Source organism: Artemia franciscana, chromosome 1 (assembly GCF_032884065.1).
Source record: "Artemia franciscana chromosome 1, ASM3288406v1, whole genome shotgun sequence".
NCBI classification, from domain to species: domain Eukaryota; kingdom Metazoa; phylum Arthropoda; class Branchiopoda; order Anostraca; family Artemiidae; genus Artemia; species Artemia franciscana.
The window spans coordinates 25,482,183-25,502,788 of NC_088863.1; the positions used below are offsets into that span (position 1 = coordinate 25,482,183).

Consider the following 20,606-nt stretch of genomic DNA (forward strand, 5'->3'; position numbering starts at 1 on the left):
AATTCTTGCGACTGCAACTGTCGCTATGGATGACTGTGATTAATTGCGATCGTGACAACTTGCGACACTCTTTACTTGAGACTGCGAATGTGACCACTTGTGACCATGACTGCGAATACTTACGACCAAGGCTCTGACTACTTGCAAATGTGACTACTTTTGATTGCGATTTCACACAACTGTAACTAATTACGACTCTGACTACGTGTGACTTTAACTGCCTATGACTATGACTACTTGTGACTACGGCTATTCGCGCTTGTGACCGTAATTAGTTGGTAATTCGACTAATTGTGATTGCATCTGCAACTTCTTGCATTTTCCAACTACTTTTAGCTGTGACCAACTTGTAATACTAACTTTAATACTTGCGACTGCAACTGTCACTATGAATTACTGACTAATAGTAATCGTGACAACCTTCGACACTCTGTATTTGAGACTGCGAATGTGACCACTTGTGACCATGACTGCGAATACTTACGACCAAGGCTCTGACTACTTGTGAATGTGACTGCTTTTGACTGCGATTTCACACAGCTGCAACTAATTGCGACTGTGACTAAGTGTGACTCCAACTGCCTATGACTGTGACTACTTGCGACTGCCGCTATTCGTGCTTGTGACTGCAAATAGTTGGAGATTCGACTAATTGTGATTGCATCTGCAACTTCTTGCATTTCCGACTACTTGTAGCTGCGACTACGACCATTAGCAACTACGAGTACTTGCAACTGCAAATGCTTGGGGCTGTGAGAATCACTGCGAATGCAACTGCTTAAAACTACTTCTTGTGACTGTGACTTTGACCGCTTCTGCTACTTCTACCGATATGACTACAGGTACTGCTGCTACTACTACTGTAGCTACTACAAGTATTAAACTAAATCAAAAGAGTTTAAGTGTATTTAGGCTGTTAAAATGACATTGATGCAATATCTCAGTAACAGAATAAGATAATAAATAGAACTTTGAGGGAAACTTAAAAGGGATGTAATATTAATCAAAACATACTGTGTGCACCCAGATTTTCAAAACTAGATCTCTGCATTATCCCATGAACAGCTAAGGGTATTTGGAACTTTCAAGGCATGTTATTGCAATTTTTTATCTAAATGAAATGCAATACGTGTGGCAAGGTTTTCAATGGGCGTATCTGGGATATATAAGGAACGGCTAAGTCTATTAAGTGGAAATTCCAGGGCATGTTGAGAGGGATGTCGAATTAAATCACAAGACCATGTGCGTTCTGGTTCTAAAAGAGCATATCTGCAAGATCTTAGGAATGTCTATTGGTATTCTGTACAAACCTTGAGGGCGTGTTGATTGTGCCGTTGCTCCGAATCAAAAGACACTATGTGTATCCAGATGGTCGAAAGAACGCAACTGCAATATCTCAGCAATGACTAAGTGTATTAAGTTAAAACATTGATGGCATTTTGTGTGAGATGCTGAATTGAATCATAAGGTGCTATGTACATTCAAGTTTGTCAAAAGAGTTTTTCTGGGATATCTCGGGAACGCTTAAGGGAATTACATTGAAACATATAAAACATGCGCAGGGGGCTGTGATAGTGGTCAGAATCAACCATGTAGAAAACCATGGAGACTGTAAATTCATTTTTTTGAATAATATTCCACTTACCCGTCAATCCAAAGTTCCAAGGTCTAACTATTTTCTTTTTTTTTCTTCTTTTTTTTTTTACCGAATTCGCTCGAATAGATAAATAGCAAGCCAAAATCTTGATTTTAGGGAGAAAAAGTAAAAAAAAAAATCTCAAATATTCCTTTTATTAACCAACAACAAAAAAGTTTTAATGAAAAACGAAGATAAATTAATATTAAAAATTGTCCTACAGAAGAAGTTTTTCAAGAAATATAAAGAGCAATATTAAACGTAAGACGAGTTGAAGTAAAGACAGAGCGGAACTTTGTTTCAAGTTAAACTTGATTGTTTTATTGTAATTTCTATTCGTTTGGGGTTTCATTTATTTATTGATAGTCATTTATGTTTGTTTCACGCTTGAATTACTTTCCGACTTTATTTCAACTCGTCCTATGTTTAATCTTGCTCCTTACTTTTCTCTGAAAAATTTCATTTACGGGAAAAGTTTTTTGTTAACATATAAACAGTGCAATATATCAGTCGAAATATTTAAATGGTAGGATTTTCATTGATTTTCTGTGGTTTGGTGTTTGGAGTGTTGTTATGTTTAGAGTTCCTTAGTAGGAGTGTCAGCTTTTCTTTTCCAATGTATTTGAAAGCCTAATTTATTTTTGATGCTTCATCCTGAATTGCTAATTAAATGCAGAGGTTGTGTCCATTAAGAGGAACAAAATAAACACTTTTATTCTTCATTTATATTATGGTGTTTCCAGGTACATCAAAAGTGTCGGGCATCCCACTAAACCTTTACGCAGTTTGTTATTGCTAGGTCTTACGTATGCGTTGAACCTTGACTTAAAGGGATAAATATATAGTTTGATGAAATGATCCCTCCAGGGAAATGGCTGAAGATTTATCTGCAGTGGCGGAACAGCTGTTTTAGGTGAACAGACTAAAGGAAAAGACTGAACAGGGACAAGAGCCGTCTCACTAAGTATTTGCCTTGTTATATGAAGAAAGCTGCTCAAAAAGAAGGAAATGGATGTCCATGCAGAATCAACTCACAGATGCCACCAAAGAGTATGGATAACTTTTAAGATTGAAAACGGGCGCTAATGTAGGTAAAAAAATTAAATACTATCTAGTGTTTGGTGAAACTTGGCATTTTTCAGTTTAATAAGAAGAATAATTAATTTAATGAATGTAATTTGTAAAACTAGAGTAGTAATAAGTGTATGATTGCAGTACCTGGTAGAAAAACAATAAGAAAGCTTGAAAAAATTCCCAAGTGTCGCCGGAGGCTAGATGACGTTTATAGTTTTTTTTCCTGCAATTTACCCTTACTCTTTTGATGCTGCATCAAAATTTATTTGAAAATGGAAGCCGCTCTTAGGTGATGCTAAAGCTGGTACTAGCCATATTCTATATTCTCTAAAGTAATGCCAAATTAGTTTCGGGAGCAAGAGTATAATTAGGAGAGCCTCATGTCTTGCATTAGACTTGCGCACAGGAGTAGTTTGAGTGGAGAATGGAGTGCTGGAGAGTGGAGGGTACTGAGTGGAACAATTTTTTTCAGTAAAGAATTAAAAAAAACAGTTTTTGTCTAAACGTTTTTCGTTTAACTAGACTTCAGCCAAATTTTCAAACCACGAAGCCACCAAAATTGTATGGTAATATTAAATGCGAAAGAATGTAAACATGGTGCCATGGAATGGTTTCTTTCTCAAAGACACTGGGTACAGTTTCTAGCTATTATAAAAGAACAATAATAACAAATAAATAAAAGAAATACCCTTTCCCACTTCAACGCAATTTATTAACCTTTTTCTTCTATTATATGCCTACAAAACTGAGCTAGGCTTTAAAATAGGATTTAGTTTCCTAAATACGTGTCTTCCAGCTACGAGGCTAAGAACTTGGAAGGCGATGAACTTGTAAAGTACTTATTCGTGATGGTTACAATACTATTATAAACGTGTAGATTGTGTACTTTTATCATTTGAATTGTGCTGTTCCTAATTATTGATTTTTCAGCATGATTCAATATGCCTTAGACGTTGCCAAGCTGATTGCTTCTAAATCACCCGTGGCTGTTCAAGGCACAAAAATCCACATGAACTATTCTCGGAACCACACTATTGAAGAAAGTCTGCAATTTATGGTAAGTCTTCACATATAATTTCAATAGTTTTTGTTGCTACTAATTTAATATCGGCCTTATTCCAAGAGGTCTGAAAGTTCCGAACGAAATCAGAACAAAACTATTAATTTTTAAAAAGAAAAAGAAAAGAAACCCAGATACATGAATTAGTATGAAGAGATTTTCTTGACGGATTTATTTATAATAATACTTAGAAGTTATGCTTAGTATAACTTCTTTGTAGTTCAAGTTTAAGTTCTTTAATAATCAAATAAAATTTCACAAAACTATCAAATTACTGAACCACGGTGAGGTGAAGTCGTGTGTGGGTATTTTTACTACCTATTTTATTTAAATAAAATTTATTCTATTCTACTAGAATTTATATAAAATTTGTAGAACTTAGGTTCGAAAAGCTTTTTTTTTGGGGGAGGGGGGTCAAAAAATGAATATCCCCCATCTTCAATACCACCCAGCTTTCTGCATGTGTGTTTATTTCATGTTTTATATATTTACTCCTTTACATCAACAAAACAAAATGGCCGCGGATTGTCAGTTTAATACACATATACTGATATTTATATAAAAGTGAAAACATTTGAAATGTATTTATTTATCAGTATGTGCTAAATATGTTCTGGTCTTGGGAAGGCATGAGGGTTGTCAGCCCTACTCATGTTAATTTTTACTCGTTTTTAGGTTGACTCGGCAGTTTATGGTAATTTCTGTTCGTTTTGATCATTTATTTATTGATGGTGATTTGTGGTAGCTTTACGCTTGGAAAATTATTTGAATTTATTTCTGCTCAATTTTGACTTAATGAAGCTCTTTACTTTTATTTGAAAACATTGCTTTGTAGAATTTTTTTTTAATTAATTAGCAATAATAGTGGTAGTACTAGTAGCCGCAGCAGTATTAACGTACTGCCTTTACAAGCAGTTGCAATAGAAGTAGAAGTTGAAGCAGTAGCTGTAGTAATAATTGTAGAAGTGATAGAAGATTTTACCCTGTGATGGTGATGATTTTCCCCTTTTAGCGTTCTCTGAAAGTTACATCTTAATAACCTAAGCAATTCTTGATATATGCTCTTTTGACAGTGTGCATGCATATAGCGTCTTTTAGTTCAGTCCAATTTTTATGGCACTTGGTATTAACCAAGTGACATATAGCGATCGCAAATTCTGTCGGTCTGTCTGTCTGTCCCGGTTTTGCTACTTTAGGCAGTTCCAGGTAACCTAGGACGATGAAATTTGGGAGGCGTATCAGGGACTGGACCAGATTAAATTAGAAATAGTCTTTTTCCCGATTTGACCATTTGGGGGGAGTGGTAAAATAAAAGGTAAAGGATACGGCATTAGACTTTTACAGTCCGTACCGGCGGTGCTGTTCTCCGTTTCTTGGCCCTTCAGCCAGAAATTGCAATGGGGGGTTGGGGGCCAGCCATCCTGTGCTTTCGGACACCCTTCCTGTTTACCTTCCCCAGATTTCTCCAGGTACTCATTTGGAGCTGGGTCGACTCTGGCTAAGCTTACAGAGTCACGCCACTGACCCCCGTCCCAAACTGAAGAATGGGGTACACTGGGATTCGAACCCACGTCCTCTCAGACAAGGGATCCCGAATCCAGCGCACCAACCCACTCGGCCAGGACCCGTTAATTCGGAAAAAATAGAAAAAATTAAATATTTTTAACTTACGAACAGGGGATGGGATCTTAATGATATTTGATGTTTGGAAGGATATCGTGTCTCAGAGCTCTTATTTTAAATCCCGACCAGATCCGGTGACATTGGGGGGGGGGTGGAGAGTGGGGGGACCTATAATCTTGGAAAACGCTTAGAGTGGAGGGGTCGGAATGAAACCTGGTGGGAAAAATAAGCAGAAGTCCTAGATACGTAATTGACATAACTTGAATGGATCTGCTCTGTTTTGGGGAGTTTGGGGGAGGGGGTGGTAATTCAGAAAAATTAGAAAAATGAGGTATCTTTAACTTACGAAGGAGTTATTGGATCTTAATGAAATTTGAAGTTTGGAAGGATATCGTGTCTCAGAGCTCTTATTTTAAATCCCGACTGGATCCGGTGACCTTGGGGGAATTGATGGGGGACCTAAAATCTTGGAAAACTCTTAGAGTGTAGGGATCGGGATGAAAATTGGTGAAAAAATCAGCATAGGTGATTGACATAACAGGAACGGATCTGTTCTCTTTGTGGGAGTTGGGGGGGGGGGGGGGCTAATTCTGAAACATTAGAAAAAATGAGGTATTTTTAATTTACGAATGAGTGGTCGGATCTTAATGAAATTTGATGTTTGGAAGGATATTGTGTCTCAGATCTCTTATTTTAAATCCCGACCGGATCTGGTGACATTGGGGGGAGTTGGAGGGAACCTAAAATCTTAGAAAACGCTTAGAGTGGAGGGATCGGGATGAAATTTGATCAAAAATAATCATAAGTCCTAGGTACGTGATTATTATAACTGGAACTGATCCGCTCTCTTCGGGGGAGTTGGGGAAGGAGGGTTAATTCTGAAAAATTAAAAACATGAGGTATTTTTAACTTACGTAAGAGTGATCGTATCTTATTGAAGTTTCATATTTAGAAGGACCTCGAAACTCAGATCTCATATTTTGAATCCCAACCGGATCCAGTGTCATTAGGGATTGGGGGGGACCGGAAATCTTGGAAAACACTTAAAGCGGAGGGATCAGGATGAAACTTGGTGGAAAGAATAAGCACAAGTTCAAGATAGGTGACTGACATAACCGGACCGTATCTGCTCTCTTTAGTGGAGTTGGGGGGGGGGGGGGCAATTCAGACAAATTAGAAAAAATTAGGTATTTGTAACTTATAAACGGATGATCAGATCTTAATGAAATTTGATATCTAGAAGGATCTTGTGCTTTAGAACTCTCATAATAAATCCCGACCAGATCCGGTGACATTGAAGAGGGTTGGAGTGGGAAACCGTAATTCTCGGGAAACGTGAAAATCAAGGTACCTTACGAATGGGTGATCGGATCCTAATGAAACTTGACATATAGAAGAATCTTATGTCTCAGACGCTCTATTTTCAATTTGAATCGGATCCAGGGACATAGAGGGTTGGAGGGGGGAAACAGATATCTTGGAAACCCAAAATCTTAGAAAACGCCTAGAGTGAAGAGATTGGGATGAAACTTGATGGTAAGAATAAGCACAAGTTATAGATACGAGATTTGATATAATTAGTACGGATCCGTTCTCTTTGGGGGAGCTGGGGGTTGTTAATTTGGAAAAATTAGAAAAATTGCGGTATTTTTAACTTAAGAACGGGTGATAGGATCTTAATGAAATTTGATATTTAGAAGAAACTCATGTCTCAGAGCTCTTATTTCAAATCCTGACCAGATCTGTTGACATGGGGGGGGATATAGAGGGGGAAACCGGAAATCTGGGAAAACGCTTATAGATGTCGTAGATACGTGATTGACGTAACTGGGATCCGCTCTCTTTGGGGGTGTTAGGAGGTGGGGTTCAGTGCTTTGGCGAGTTTGGTGCTTCCGGACGCGCTAGGACGATGAAAATTGGTAGGCGGGTCAGGGAGCTGCACAAATTGACTTGATAAAGTTGTTTTCCCCAATTCGACCATCTGGGGGGCTGAAGGGAGAGGAAAATTAGAAAAATTGAGGTATTTTTAACTTACAAATCGGTGATTGGATCTTAATAAATTTTGATATTTAGAAGGATCTCGTGACTTAGAGCTCTTATTTTAAATCCCGACCGGCATTAAGCCTCTGACTCTCCTTTTAAAGCAATTGATTCTTAGAATTTTGCTAGAGCTCATACCATATGAGCTCTTGGCTCTTCCGACCTCGTCACAAGTGCCATATGAGCTCTTAGCTCTTGTTCTCTCATTATTTTAAATGTAGAAGGGGGTAGTAGTAGTAGTAGTAGTGGTAATTGTAGCAATAGTGTTTGCATACAGATATTTCCTTTTTGATCGCTTCCTTTATCGTTTCCAGAGTTCCAAATTAATATACCTAGTCATTCACGGGTTAGGTCCTTTCGACAATCCGTGTACACATAACGTGTTTTGATTTAGCTCAACACTCCCCTCAGCATTCTCTGAAAGGATCACCTGAATTCCCTTCGTTTTCTAGGAAAATAAAGTTCGAACATGCATATCTTTCGCAATAACGTGTACTATATGTAAAACAAGAACTTATAGCCCTTAACCTGAAGACTGTGGGGAGGCTGACATCCCCAAATACATAATTACTGTACCTTTCAACAATGTTGCATAAAATAGTTCTTTAAAAATTTGGTCGGATGTGTTTTGGGGAATGAAGGTATAAATTACAACCCTTGCCCTCAGACTCTTGGGGGTTGTGTCAACACTGTGAAAATTCGCCTGATTTTTGAAAAAGGGTCGAAAATAACTCTGTCAGATTAAGTATATAAAAAAAAAACACTGTAGGGGTTTCAAGTTCCTATCTACAAAAATGTGCACTTTTGTAAATTGTTTTTGTCAGAAAAGATAACGGATGCGTGTTTATTTGTTTGTTTGTTTTTTGTTTTTTTTCTCCAAGATGTGATCTTATTTTACCAGTGATCTTATAAGATTGGGAAAGAGATCATTCAAATGGAAATAAAAAGTTCTAGTGCCCTTTTTAAGCGACCAAAAAGGATGGAGGGTAACTAGCCCCGTCCCCTCCCAAGTGCATTTTACCCCAAAGACATTCAGCAAAAATTTTAAGATAGCCATTTGATTTAGCATAGTTAAAAGGTCCGATAACTATGCCTCTAGTTATGACATAACCCTCCATTGTCCCTGGGAAAAGGGCTGTAAGTTATGCGCTTAGTCCATTGTTTACATATAGTATTTGTAATTGGGAAATATAATTTTTGAGGAGGGGGAATTTTCTAAGGTGGAGAGGGAGGTTTTCAAAAAATAATTAGAGTGGGGAGGAATGTTTCCGGGGAAAATTTACATGGCGGGGAAGGAAGGAGATTTTCTGACATGGTTTGAAAAACAGTCAGGAATTAAGTAAAACGACAAGTTTTATCAACTAAATATAAAGAGCAATGTTAAAACTTAAAATAAATAGAAACTATTCTATGCATAAAAGGGGCTGCCTCTTCCTCAACCCTCACATTTTACGCTGAAGTTTTACTTTTTTTTCCTGATTCTGTAAGAAAGACTAGTCAAACACAAGGGCTGTTGATTTTGAAGGGTATGTATTTTTAAAGAATTCTTAGACTTTAGCATAGAGTTCTAGTATATTTATGTCTAGAATTATCTAGAAAATTTTCTAGATAAAGACTAGTATATCTAGATATTTTAGTATAGAGCGAGGGTTGAGGAACAGACAGTCCCCCTCATATAATTCTGTTAGTTTTAAGTCTTAATGCTTCTCCTTACTTTCAGTTAAAAAATCTAGATATTTATTATTTAATAAGAAAGAAGATCGACAAGAGTTAATGGTTCATTGCTTCAATATGTTAAGTTTCTTAACCCTTAGTCTATCTCGTCAACATTGTTTACCAAGCTGGAATTTTCTAAGCACCTTTGATTTTGTTTGTTGTTTATCTTCTATGGCTTCTGCAAGATTGTTCAAAATGTGTTATTTGAGAGTCTGGAGATACATTTCAATTAAAAAAGTGCCATGAGCATTTTTTTCTGTATAATTTCTGTATATTATTGTATGGACATTTGCGTAACATTTTATAGACTTATCATTGTTATGTTGTCTATGTTTATAGACAACATATATTATCTTGTAAGTATATTTTTTTGTAACGTCGATTTGTTATATGTTCTATGGTTATATGTTTTTAAGTCTATTATGTCTCTAACGTCGATTCGACGCCCTATGCGCCAGCAATGGCTCAGGAGGATCTTTTTCCTTTTTTTATGTTTGTTAATCAGAATGAATAATTTTTACAACATATTGTATAAACACTCATTTGATCATAACAATATAATACATCATGTAATATAACAATCACATAATTATCACTTATATATAATATATATATATATATATATATATATATATATATATATATATACATATATATATACACATACATATGTATAAAGTCATCTCGTTTTCAGTATATATATATATATATAACATATGAAAGAAAAGAAAACAATAAATGAAAAGAGAAAAAACAAATAGGTAAAAAACGAGGATTTTATCAGCCAGTAGCAAAATATGAAAAACAAGCAAATATTTCGACAAAGACCTCCGCCAAGTCGTCCTCAGTGCTCAAAAAAAAAGAAAGAGGAAAAAAAGAAACAAAGAAGAAACAACAGCAAAATCTAACCTTTTTAAGTGAACTGCACGAGAGGAAAAAAGACACTGAATCAAACAACAAAAACCAACTTGAAATCAATGAAAGAGAAGTTACCAATTAGATTGAATATGTATCCTTTGCCTTGCAATAGATTTTGCCTGTCTACAATTTCGGTTTCCATTAGATATGCGGACAGGTTGTCTTAAATTTGACTGGGCGAAAATATTCATAGAGTCTTTTATTATTAAATTATTATAAATTGGGCTTAAGGAAATATCTCCCGTGTCTCTATTTATAGCCAAATTTTTATTTATATGGTTTTTTTTATCTCAATTGCCTCTTTAAAAGATTGCGGTAGGCCATTTACGGTAGATATTAAAGTTGCCTCTTCAAAAAGAACTAAATGGTCAGGATTTTCGTATATATGCTGGGCCAGAGCTGAATCAAAGTTGTCATTTTTATTTTCCGATCTCAGGGACTTATCTATTGAAATTTTATTTTCACGGAATCGTTCCCCTGGTTGTTGATGGGTCCTTCCAATGTAAAATTTTCCACATGAACACGGGACTCTGTAGACACCACTACCTAGTATAGGGTCCGTTTTATCCTTTCCCGAGTTGAAAAAATCTTCAACTTTTTGTTCAGTTTTGAAAGAAACAGAGAGATTATGTTTTTTTTTAAATTTTTCCAAGTTTGTCGCTGAGTTTCGAGACGTATGGTAATGTAGTGAAAGTTTTTTTCTCAATTGCCAGTGTAACTGAATCAAGGGGGACGGGCTCCCTATTTTCCTGTTTTATCTTTTTTAATCGTCTATCTATTATATTTTCAATGAGGTTGATTGGGTAGCCATTGCAGAATAGAATATCTTTAACATAATCTAACTCGGATTTTACATGATTACTTGAACATATTTTTAGAACCCTGTCGACTAAAGAAATTACTACCACTCTTTTTACACAAGGAGGGTGATTTGACGAGAAATGTAGATACCGATCGTTATGGATCGGCTTTCTATATATAGAAAAATCAAGGCTAGGAATATTTTTTATAATTAAAACATCCAAGAAAGGGAGCTTTCCTGAATCTTCCAGTTCTATTGTAAATTGGAGAATCGAATCAAAAGAATTCAAATGTGCCAAAAAATCGTTTAGAGAGTCCTGACCATGTTCCCAAACAGCAAAAATATCATCAACGAAGCGAAACCAGAGAGAGTGTTTTAAGGGAAACGATTCAAAGCAGATTCCTCTATGAAATCCACGTAAAAATTTGCCAAAAAAGGAGACAAAAGAGTGCCTATGGCTAGGCCCTTAATCTGAAGGAAAATTGTTTCTCAGAACATAAAATACAAAGAGAACTTGCTGCAAAGACGAACAAGCGTCACTATTGTGTAATTTCCAAGGTTTTATAATCTGACCAAGCAGAATTTTCCTCCTATTTTCTTTGTAAGGCCTGTTCACATTTGTGGACATCGCATGAAGTGTACATGGAAATTGCATCAAAACTAGATAAGATAGTTTTTTTCTGTTATGCTATGATTTTTCAGCTTCTCAACAATATCTATGGAATTTTTTATATAAGATTTCTGTGTTGTTAGAAGAGACTTGAAAATTGTAGCTAAGAATTTTCCTACACCTGTAGCTGGAGAGCTATAACATGCTACAATAGGACGTAACGGAGTATCCTTCTTATGAATTTTGGGTAGACCATAAAATTTTGGGACTGAACAACCGTTTGGGTAAACTTTCTGTACATTTGAGGGTGATTAGTCTATTGTTTTTTAAAATTTCTATTTCTTTTCTCAACTGCTTGGTGTATTTATCTGTGGGATCAGTTTTTATTTCTTTATAAGTATTTTTATCCAATTAAAGGGTATTTATTTTAGTTTGATAATCTGCAGAATCCATAATCACAACTGTGTTTCCTTTGTCCGCTCTTGTAATTACTGTATTTTTATCTTTTTTCAAATTTTGGAGGATTTTAATTTCTTCCTTTGATTGAGTTGTAAGCGACAATGACGGCTTATAATCAAGAATACTCTTTACTATTTCTCCTCTTAGTAGGTCTGGATTTTCAACTTCACCATGAGAGCTAAAAATACCGGACTCCACACTCGTAATAATTTCTGATATATTTACGTGTGTCTGAGCCATTGCAAATTTAGGTCCTTTTGATAGAGTACATAGCTCCTTGGGTGTGAAAACCTTTGAGGATATATTTTCCAAAGGAGAGCCAGGATAAAATCTAGGAAGGAAAATCTGTGTTTGTTGAAAATGTTGAAATTCGAGTTTTGAATTTTTTTTTTCTGATAAGCGAGTTTTCGCTAGATTAAAAACGTGTCGGAAAGACCTTTGTGAGATATTTAAAATTTGGAGAAAATCCGGAACGGATAAAGTCTGATGTAATAAAAATTTGGAATTAGATGTTTTATTACTAAGGACATATCTTTTGAATCTATGGTCTTTTAAAATATGTGTTAGAGTTTTGAAACCCATTTTCTGGCCAAATAAGCCTTCAGATTGTGTACCTAAGTGTAAATTGTAACGTAAAGAAGGAGGAAGAATTCGATTTCTTTTGCAAGTTTCTAAGAAATTGAATTGACAAATAAGATTGGCGTATTTTTTAACACAATTTAAAAAATCCAAAACAATATTGGTCAAATGCTCCCCGTAAGCTTGACGTAAATACGTTCTGAGACCATACTGGCTATGCATGACGTATGAAAACAAAGAAAGGAAACGTATAGCACATGAACAAAACATACAATATTACAATAGCAACATTAAACAATGCACACAAAAACGTAATCAACACAAGGAGGTAAGGAACGAGACAGAAAACATTAGGACAAAGCGTAACACCTTAAGACCTTAAGCTCTACGACGCTTGGAACGAGGTAAGGAACGAGGAAGAAAAAATTAGGACAAAGCGTAACACCTTAAGACCTTAAGCTCTACGACGCTTTATAAATCATCTTATCGAGGTGGTTAAGCAAAGCCAAAGGGATATCATAAACAGCTTTACTAAATATAAATAAACTCATTTTTTCGTAAATAAAAAGAACAGAATAAGTATTAACGAAATTTGAGAACGGATTCATCGTAAGCGGTACTTAATCGATAACTCTTGGAGTTAGGCAAGGAACTGGCCAAACCGAATATTCTGCTTGAGGCAACTAATCCAAATGCTATCAATCTTCCAGTTGCCAAAGCAATTGAAGCTGAAGGAGTATTTGTTGCGCTTAACACTGCAACTAAGAGCACACCATCAACATCAAGGCAGAGGCAGATTAATTGGGGAAGAAGCTCATACTCTCCCAGAAAAAACGACAAGAGATGATTTATAAAGCGTCGTAGAGCTTAAGGTCTTAAGGTGTTACGCTCTGTCCTAATTTTTCTTCCTCATTCCTTACCTCCTTGTGTTGATTACGTTTTTGTGTGCATTGTTTAATGTTGCTATTGTAGTATTGTATGTTTTGTTCATGTGCTATACGTTTTTCTTTTTCTTGTTTATCGTATTCCATTTTTTTGGTATTTCTTTTAAGATTAATTATATTAAATCTGCGAAGTTTCTTAAGTGTCTCTTACCGATTCGTTACCGGTTCGGTAACATCTCTTATCGAGTTCTCTTACGATAAACCCTTTATCTTCTTTTGTTTCTTTTTTTATAGTAATCCGTTGTTTTGTTAATTCTCTAAATGAAGATAGTAAATGATTATCTTACTATCCAGTATTTCAAAACCTCCGTCACTTTGAATGATAATGTCCACTCATCAATATACCTTTATTAAAAAACTGATTGATATAATTAACAATAATTATTACTATGATCAACTATTATAATTATTATAATTAACTACGAATGTGCTTTCTTCTTCATTTCTATTAAAAATCTGCCATACGCTTGTTGCTTCGACAGTGGAACCTTCATGTCTTAGTTCTTCTGGAGGTGGAACTTTCTTCTCGCAGTAGTTGGATAAATGCTGTGCAACAAGCAATTTTGTTTCTTTAATGGGGGGATTAAGGGCAGAGGATCCACATCCCCTTCATCTATTTTATGCCCTTCACCAGTTTTTTAATCACTAAGAGCTTACAGTTAAAGTAATGAAAGATATATTCCACATCCAGTATATTGGCATGGGGTCTAATTATTATTATTCTAGGCTGTTTGGAACGCAACAATGCTGCAGTCAGAGGACTTGATGAAGGCTGCAATGGCTATGGCAACGCGCTCCAAAGAAAACCCCACTTTCAGTAAACTTTGAAATTGTCTTATTTGTTTATAATAACTATAAATTGGTTTAATTTCGGTAAGCGTTTGTTCCTTAAAAATAATCGACTTCAGCATTCACTGTTGTTACCTACTTTGCTCATTTCAAGGCACAAGACGTTTGTTCTATGCTATATATTTTGTGAGAATATTTTCCTTCTTCGTTCTTTTTTATGGTGGGATTTCTGTTTCGGATTGAATAAGAAGCTTCTTTTGTTGTTTTTTTAACAATTGGTATAACCTTCCGCAATTTTGAATTTGCATGAGATTTGCAATGTTACCATTTTTGTATCAAAAACATACACCTTGATTTGCTTCAGGATGGGACACAAAAAGCCAAAAAGAAAACACCTAAAATTGGCGAATTATATGGTATAGGAAAAACTGCACAAATCTGCGAGTTTCTATGGTGGCATAAATCCGAAGATTCCCTCATACCCCTTTCCCCTTAAGAATGTTAGTCTTTTTCAGTTCCTCGAGATTTATCCTCTCTTTCAACTGAAACAGTTAGCAAAAATAGAGAGCGATACGCAACAAAAATTCGAATTAATGTAAACCACTGACATAAGACAATAACAAGAATATAATTCTTAACTATAAAAATTGAAATTGGACTCAATTAGTTTAAAAGGTTTAAGAACATAAATTATATAAAAAATAACCAGCCCTTGGTTGTTAAACAAGTGGCGGAGAGGTGAGTGTTTTGGAGATACTGATTAAGACTGAAGAGGGTTTGATTTTGTGTGAGCTACATAAAGCTCCAGTCAACCTGACTTGCAGACAGGGTTGCCATATACAGCACCAAATTGCTGTTTTAGCACTATTTCATCATGTGTAGTACGGCCTACATTAGTTTTCCCACATCAAAACAGCATGCTTTAACCACTATAAGTAATGCTATTTATTTTTATGATGCTGATGAAGAATAACGTGGACTACCTTAGTTACAAAAATTGAAATCTTGCAGATGCTCTATTCTGACGTTATCAGTTTTTTTCAGATGGTATATCGTCCAAACAGACTAACAAACAACCAGTGGAGTCAAGTGGGAGAGGGGGGGTATTTCCTGCCCCAAGATTTTTTGCACCCCTCGATTTAAGAGAAAATCTTTTATGGTATTTTACATTGAAAAATTGCTTTTTTGGGTGCTTTCATTGAAAAACAATGCATCTCTCAAAACCTTGGGAGATAAATTTTGCCACTCCCCCCTCCCTCTAATTCTGGTGAATTGACGCCAATACACACTGCCATCTTGTTCAAGTGAATTATTATTAGTAAGCTGCACAGTGGTCGGTTTTTTTTTTTACAACTTTTTGCCTTTACGGTTGAATCAATGCAGCCTTTCATAGGAAAATCAGCATCTGGTACAGTTTTTGGGCATATGTAAAATCTAAAAAAGTTAGTGAAAAACTTCACTAAAGTAAGTTCTCAAGTCTTCATTACCTTCATATAGTATCTAAAACTCTTCACATATAAAACTCATTTCTTTGACCAATTTTGCCGTTATCAATACGAGCAAGACTTTAACATTTTAGAAAACTCTTGTTACCCCACGAAACAAGAAATTTTAGCGTGAATTACTGATCATAGGATATGAAAAAACCATAAGAGTGGAAATTGCCGATAGTGTCGGAAAAAGTCTCCGACGCCATATAGTATTTGGCGACTTTATTCCTTTTTAGCCCACGTTAAGCTATAGCGTACTTGTCTTTTCACGTACCTTAAAATGTCGAAAAGGATAGAGAAAGCAGACTTTTATAGCCAAGCGACTTAACTAGCTTAATATTAACTAGTCTACTTAAGTTGCCAAGATTGTATCGACATGAAAAAAGGCCTAATTGTACAGAATAGCTTTCGACAAAAAAAAATCATGAAAACCAAAAAATACAGATTAAAAAGAAGTTCCTGCTTTAGTATACAAAATTCCCGATTAATATTGTCAGTTTTCTTTATAATTTCCTACTTTTTAAGAAAGTACCTGGACTCAGGGTATTGTCAGGTAGTACCTGGACAACATATTTAGTATTTAATGCAACCAGCAACCAGTGGAATATATTCCGTTTCAATGCTACATCATTTTCATTTTTCTTTAGCATTCATTTTTAATAGATGGCATAGGTTCCCAAAAAACAAGCATTGCACTCACGGCCGAAGGCACTGAATCAGGAAATCGGCACCTGCGCAGCGTAGACCCATTGCTCAGCATTCGAAAAAGTTAGTTAGTTATAGGTTCCCAAAAGTTAAAACCTATGAAGGAGGTAACATTATAGTTTTTAAAAGTTCACAAATTAGTTTCAATAACAAATTGAATGCGAAATTTATAACAGATGGATCTTTGGTAATTGAAAATGGAAAGATATGAATATATGAATTAAAAATACTACCATTAAACACAATTTGATGCTAGAGCTCCACAATTACACCGCAAGTGGTGTTAATTGATGAGGGGAAAATACTTTGAAAAACATCTTTGAACTGCTAGCATGAAAAATAATTTGAACTGCTTACCGAAAAAAAACCGTATGATTTCATTACCTTTATAGTAATAGACTTCATTCAGCGAAACTCCACACTCTTTAGAGACACCAACAAGTTATTTTACGGGACATAATTAAGTTTATTTTTTACTATGATAGAAACGTTATCTTTATATTAACTTGAAACTTTGATTCATTTTCCTCTGCGTTGGTCTGGGGGTAAAAGATTTCTATTGGCAAAAAGTGTCCTAACTGTTTTATAAGCTAGAAAAGGGTAGGGAAAAAAATGTACTTTTCAAGTTAGCTTCTTTTCAGAAATGTTGTCTGGATAAACTTGTAATCTGCTCAGTTAAAAAAAAACAACTAGGACCCTAATCGGGGCCGTATTCAGGACTTTTCGTAAAGCCCTTCCCCGGGGGATTGACAAAAAAATACTTAGAATCAAAAATCTGTTTATATTCATTTTTATTACATTATTACGAGTCGAACAAACATTTTTTTTTGGGGGGGGGGGTCCAAAACTCCCTACTCCCCCCCTTGTATACGGTCTTGACCCTAATACCCTTCAGTAATAAGACTTAGCTTCTTTCACTGCAATCTGAATTTTACTTGACCTATTTAAGCTCAGTTCAAAAAACAAATCTTTTTTTGTAATGAAGTATTCAATTTTATTCGTCAATATCGTATCTCAAAAATAATATAAAACTCCTCATGAAAGAAAAAGGCACTTCTTTATAACAGCCAATAAAACTTGGCTCCAAAATGACTAAACAAAACCGGGAAAAAGTAAAGTCTCCTCATATATACGAACTCCAAATGCGAAACGAGAAGTACTAAAAAAATTCACATAAGCGAATAAGCAATAAAAACCAAAAACTGAAAGAAGAAAACTGAGAATAAAGCACAAGAGCTACGAAGGAAAATGCAGATCCATTCTTCAAGCAGATCACTTTCGGAATGTTCCATAGTCTAGAAAAAAGGAAATTAACTCAGCGCGCAAAGAATTGAAACTTAAAACAACGTAAAACAAGCCTTAATTTTTTAAATTACTAATTTGAATCTCGAATACGCCACAACAATTAATGAATCAAACAGTTCGTGGTAACGAACTGTAGTAAGGAGCGACCCGGCTCAATAGTAACCGAAACTCTAAAAAATGGAATTTTTATACCAATAGCTACATCAAAAGAATCGCATTTTAATGCTGATTTTAAATATATAAGTTTCACCAAGTTTAGTCTTACCCATCAAAAGTTACGAGCCTGAGAATATTTGCCTTATTTAGGAAAATAGGGGGAAACACCCCCTAAAAGTCGTAGGATCTGAACGAAAATGACACCATCAGATTCAGCGTATAAGAGAACCCCACTGTAGAAGTTTCAAGCTCGTATCTACAAAAATGTGGAATTTTGTATTTTTTGCCAGAAGACAAATCACGGGTGCGTGTTTATTTGTTAGTTTTTTTTTTTTTTTTCCCAGGGGTCATCGTATCGACCAAGTGGTCCTAGAATGTCGCAAGAGGGCTCATTCTAACGGAAATGAAAAGTTCTAGTGCCCTTTTTAAGTGACCAAAAAAATTGGAGGGCATCTAGGCCCCCTCCCACGCTCATTTTTTTTTGCCAAAGTCAACGGATCAAAATTTTGAGATAGCCATTTTGTTCAGCATAGTCAAAAACCATAATAACTATGTCTTTGGGGATGACTTACTCCCCCACAATCCCTGGGGGAGGGGCTGCAAGTTACAAACTTTGACCAGTGTTTACATATAGTAATGGTTATTGGGAAGTGTACAGACGTTTTCAGGGGGATTTTATTTTGTTTGGGGGTGGGGCTGAGGAGAGGGGCTATGTTGGAGGATCTTTACTTGGAGGAATCTGTCATGGGGGAAGAAAAATTCAATGAAAAGTGCGCAGGATTCTCTAGCATTACTATAAGAAAACAATGAAAAATAAACATGAAAACGTTTTTTCAAATGAAAGGAAGAAGTAGCATTGAAACTTAAAACGAACAGAAATTATTACGCATATGAGGGGTTCTAAAAATACTTTAGCATAAAGAGCGAGGTATTTAGGAGGAGATAAATACCTTGCTCTTTATGCTAAAGTATTTTTAGTAATTTCAACTATTTATTCTACGGCCTTTCTGATTCAGGGGTCATTCTTAAAGAATTGGGACAAAACTTACGATTTAGTGTAAAGAGCGAGGTATTAACGAGGGTACAAACCCCCTCGTATACATATTAAAAATATAAGGTTATGAAAGTTTGTTACGTAAGTTAATTCTTAAGTTACGTATATTTTTTACTAATAAAAACGTTCGTTAAAAATTAAAAGTTCTAGTTGCCTTTTTAAGTAACCGAAAAATTGGAGGGCAACTAGGCCTCCGTCTCCACCCCTTATTTCTCAAAATCGTCTGATCAAAACTAAGAGAAAGCCATTTAGCCAAAAAAAGAATTAATATACAAATTTCATTTTAATAATTTATGTGTGGAGAGCCAAAACCAAACATGCATTAATTCAAAAACGTTCAGAAATTAAATAAAAAAAACTAATTTTTTTAGCTGAAAGTAAGGAGCGACATTAAAACTTAAAACGAACAGAAATTACTCCGTATATGAAATGAGTTGTCCCCTCTGCAATCCCTCGCTCTTTACGCTAAAGTTTGACTCTTTGCCACAATTCTGCTTTTTAAAACAATTAAAAGCTTTAGCGTAAAGAGCGAGGGATTGCGGAGGGGACAACTCATTTCATATACGGAGTAATTTCTGTTCGTTTTAAGTTTTAATGTCGCTCCTTACTTTCAGCTAAAAAAATTAGTTTTTTTTTATTTAATTATGAACAAGACATGAGATATTACTACCAAAACGAAAAAAAACAGATCACTTCCTCTAATTCCACGGTAAAGAGTGTGTCAATAGGTGACGTATTTTCGGAGCCAATCATATAATGCCAAACGTATTCGCCCCGCCTTTTTAAAACCTGAGTGGCTGTAAAATTTTCTGAATTCAATTTCAAGTCAGTAAAAAGAACAAAACTTGCAAAAACTGCAAACTCTTTGTGGTCCGGTGTCATTGCTTTAAAGAAAGTCGTGACCAGAAACTTTTTTGGTGGGGTGTTGACGTTTTTTAAACGTTTTAAGATCGTCCGGGCTCAAAAAGAGAAAATATTGGTAAATAACCAGCATTTTTTTAGTGTTTAGCGTGGAAGAGAGTGGGGATTAAAACCAGTAAATAATTTTCGTGTTATCTCGATTTAAATGAAAACATTAGATACAACTTTCTGCTTCCCATCCAATAGCCTGTCACATTCAATTTCCCTCTCATAGTTATAAACGTCCATCCTGTTTCTAAATAGTTATTAAATAAAAAAAAACAAGTTTTTTGAAATGAAAGTAAGGAGCAACATTAAAACTTAAAACGAACAAAAATTATTTCGTATATGAAAGGGGCTTTTCCTCCTCGACACCCCGCTCCTTACGCTAAAGTTTTTTATTGTTTTAAAAAGTAGAGTTGCGAGAAAGAATCAAACTTTAGCGCAAGGAGCGGAGTGTCGAGGAGGAAAAGCCCCTTTCATATACGGAGTAATTTCTGTTCGTTTTAAGTTTTAATGTCGCTCCTTACTTTCATTTAAAAAAACTTTTTTTTTATTTAATTTCCGAAAGTTTTTGGATTAATACATGTCTGATTTTGGCTCTCCGTACATAAATTATTAAAATGAAATTTGCATATTAATTCTTTTTTTGGCTAAATGGCTTTCTCTTAGTTTTGGTCAGACGATTTTGAGAAATAAGGGGTGGGGAAGGAGGCCTAGTTGCCCTCCAATTTTTCGGTTACTTA

At 35.4% G+C, this 20,606-nt stretch overlaps 2 protein-coding genes across 4 annotated transcripts in view; one reads left to right on the forward strand and one right to left on the reverse strand.

Annotated features, from left to right (window-relative positions):
* The window catches only part of LOC136027394 (delta(3,5)-Delta(2,4)-dienoyl-CoA isomerase, mitochondrial-like), a 47,630-nt gene extending 33,292 nt beyond the window's left edge, over positions 1 to 14,338 (forward strand). The window contains exons 6-7 of the mRNA XM_065704605.1: positions 3,641 to 3,767; positions 14,188 to 14,338. Coding sequence (XP_065560677.1) covers positions 3,641 to 3,767; positions 14,188 to 14,289 — 229 coding nt within the window. The 3' untranslated portion in view covers positions 14,290 to 14,338. The remainder of the gene's footprint in view (positions 1 to 3,640; positions 3,768 to 14,187) is intronic.
* A 3,076-nt stretch (positions 14,339 to 17,414) lies between these two features.
* LOC136027399 (E3 ubiquitin-protein ligase CCNB1IP1-like) overlaps positions 17,415 to 20,606 on the reverse strand; it is a 37,459-nt gene continuing 34,267 nt past the window's right edge. For all 3 annotated transcript variants that reach the window (XM_065704629.1, XM_065704619.1, XM_065704639.1), the window contains exon 7: positions 17,415 to 17,740. In XM_065704629.1, coding sequence (XP_065560701.1) covers positions 17,718 to 17,740 — 23 coding nt within the window. In that variant the 3' untranslated portion in view covers positions 17,415 to 17,717. The remainder of the gene's footprint in view (positions 17,741 to 20,606) is intronic.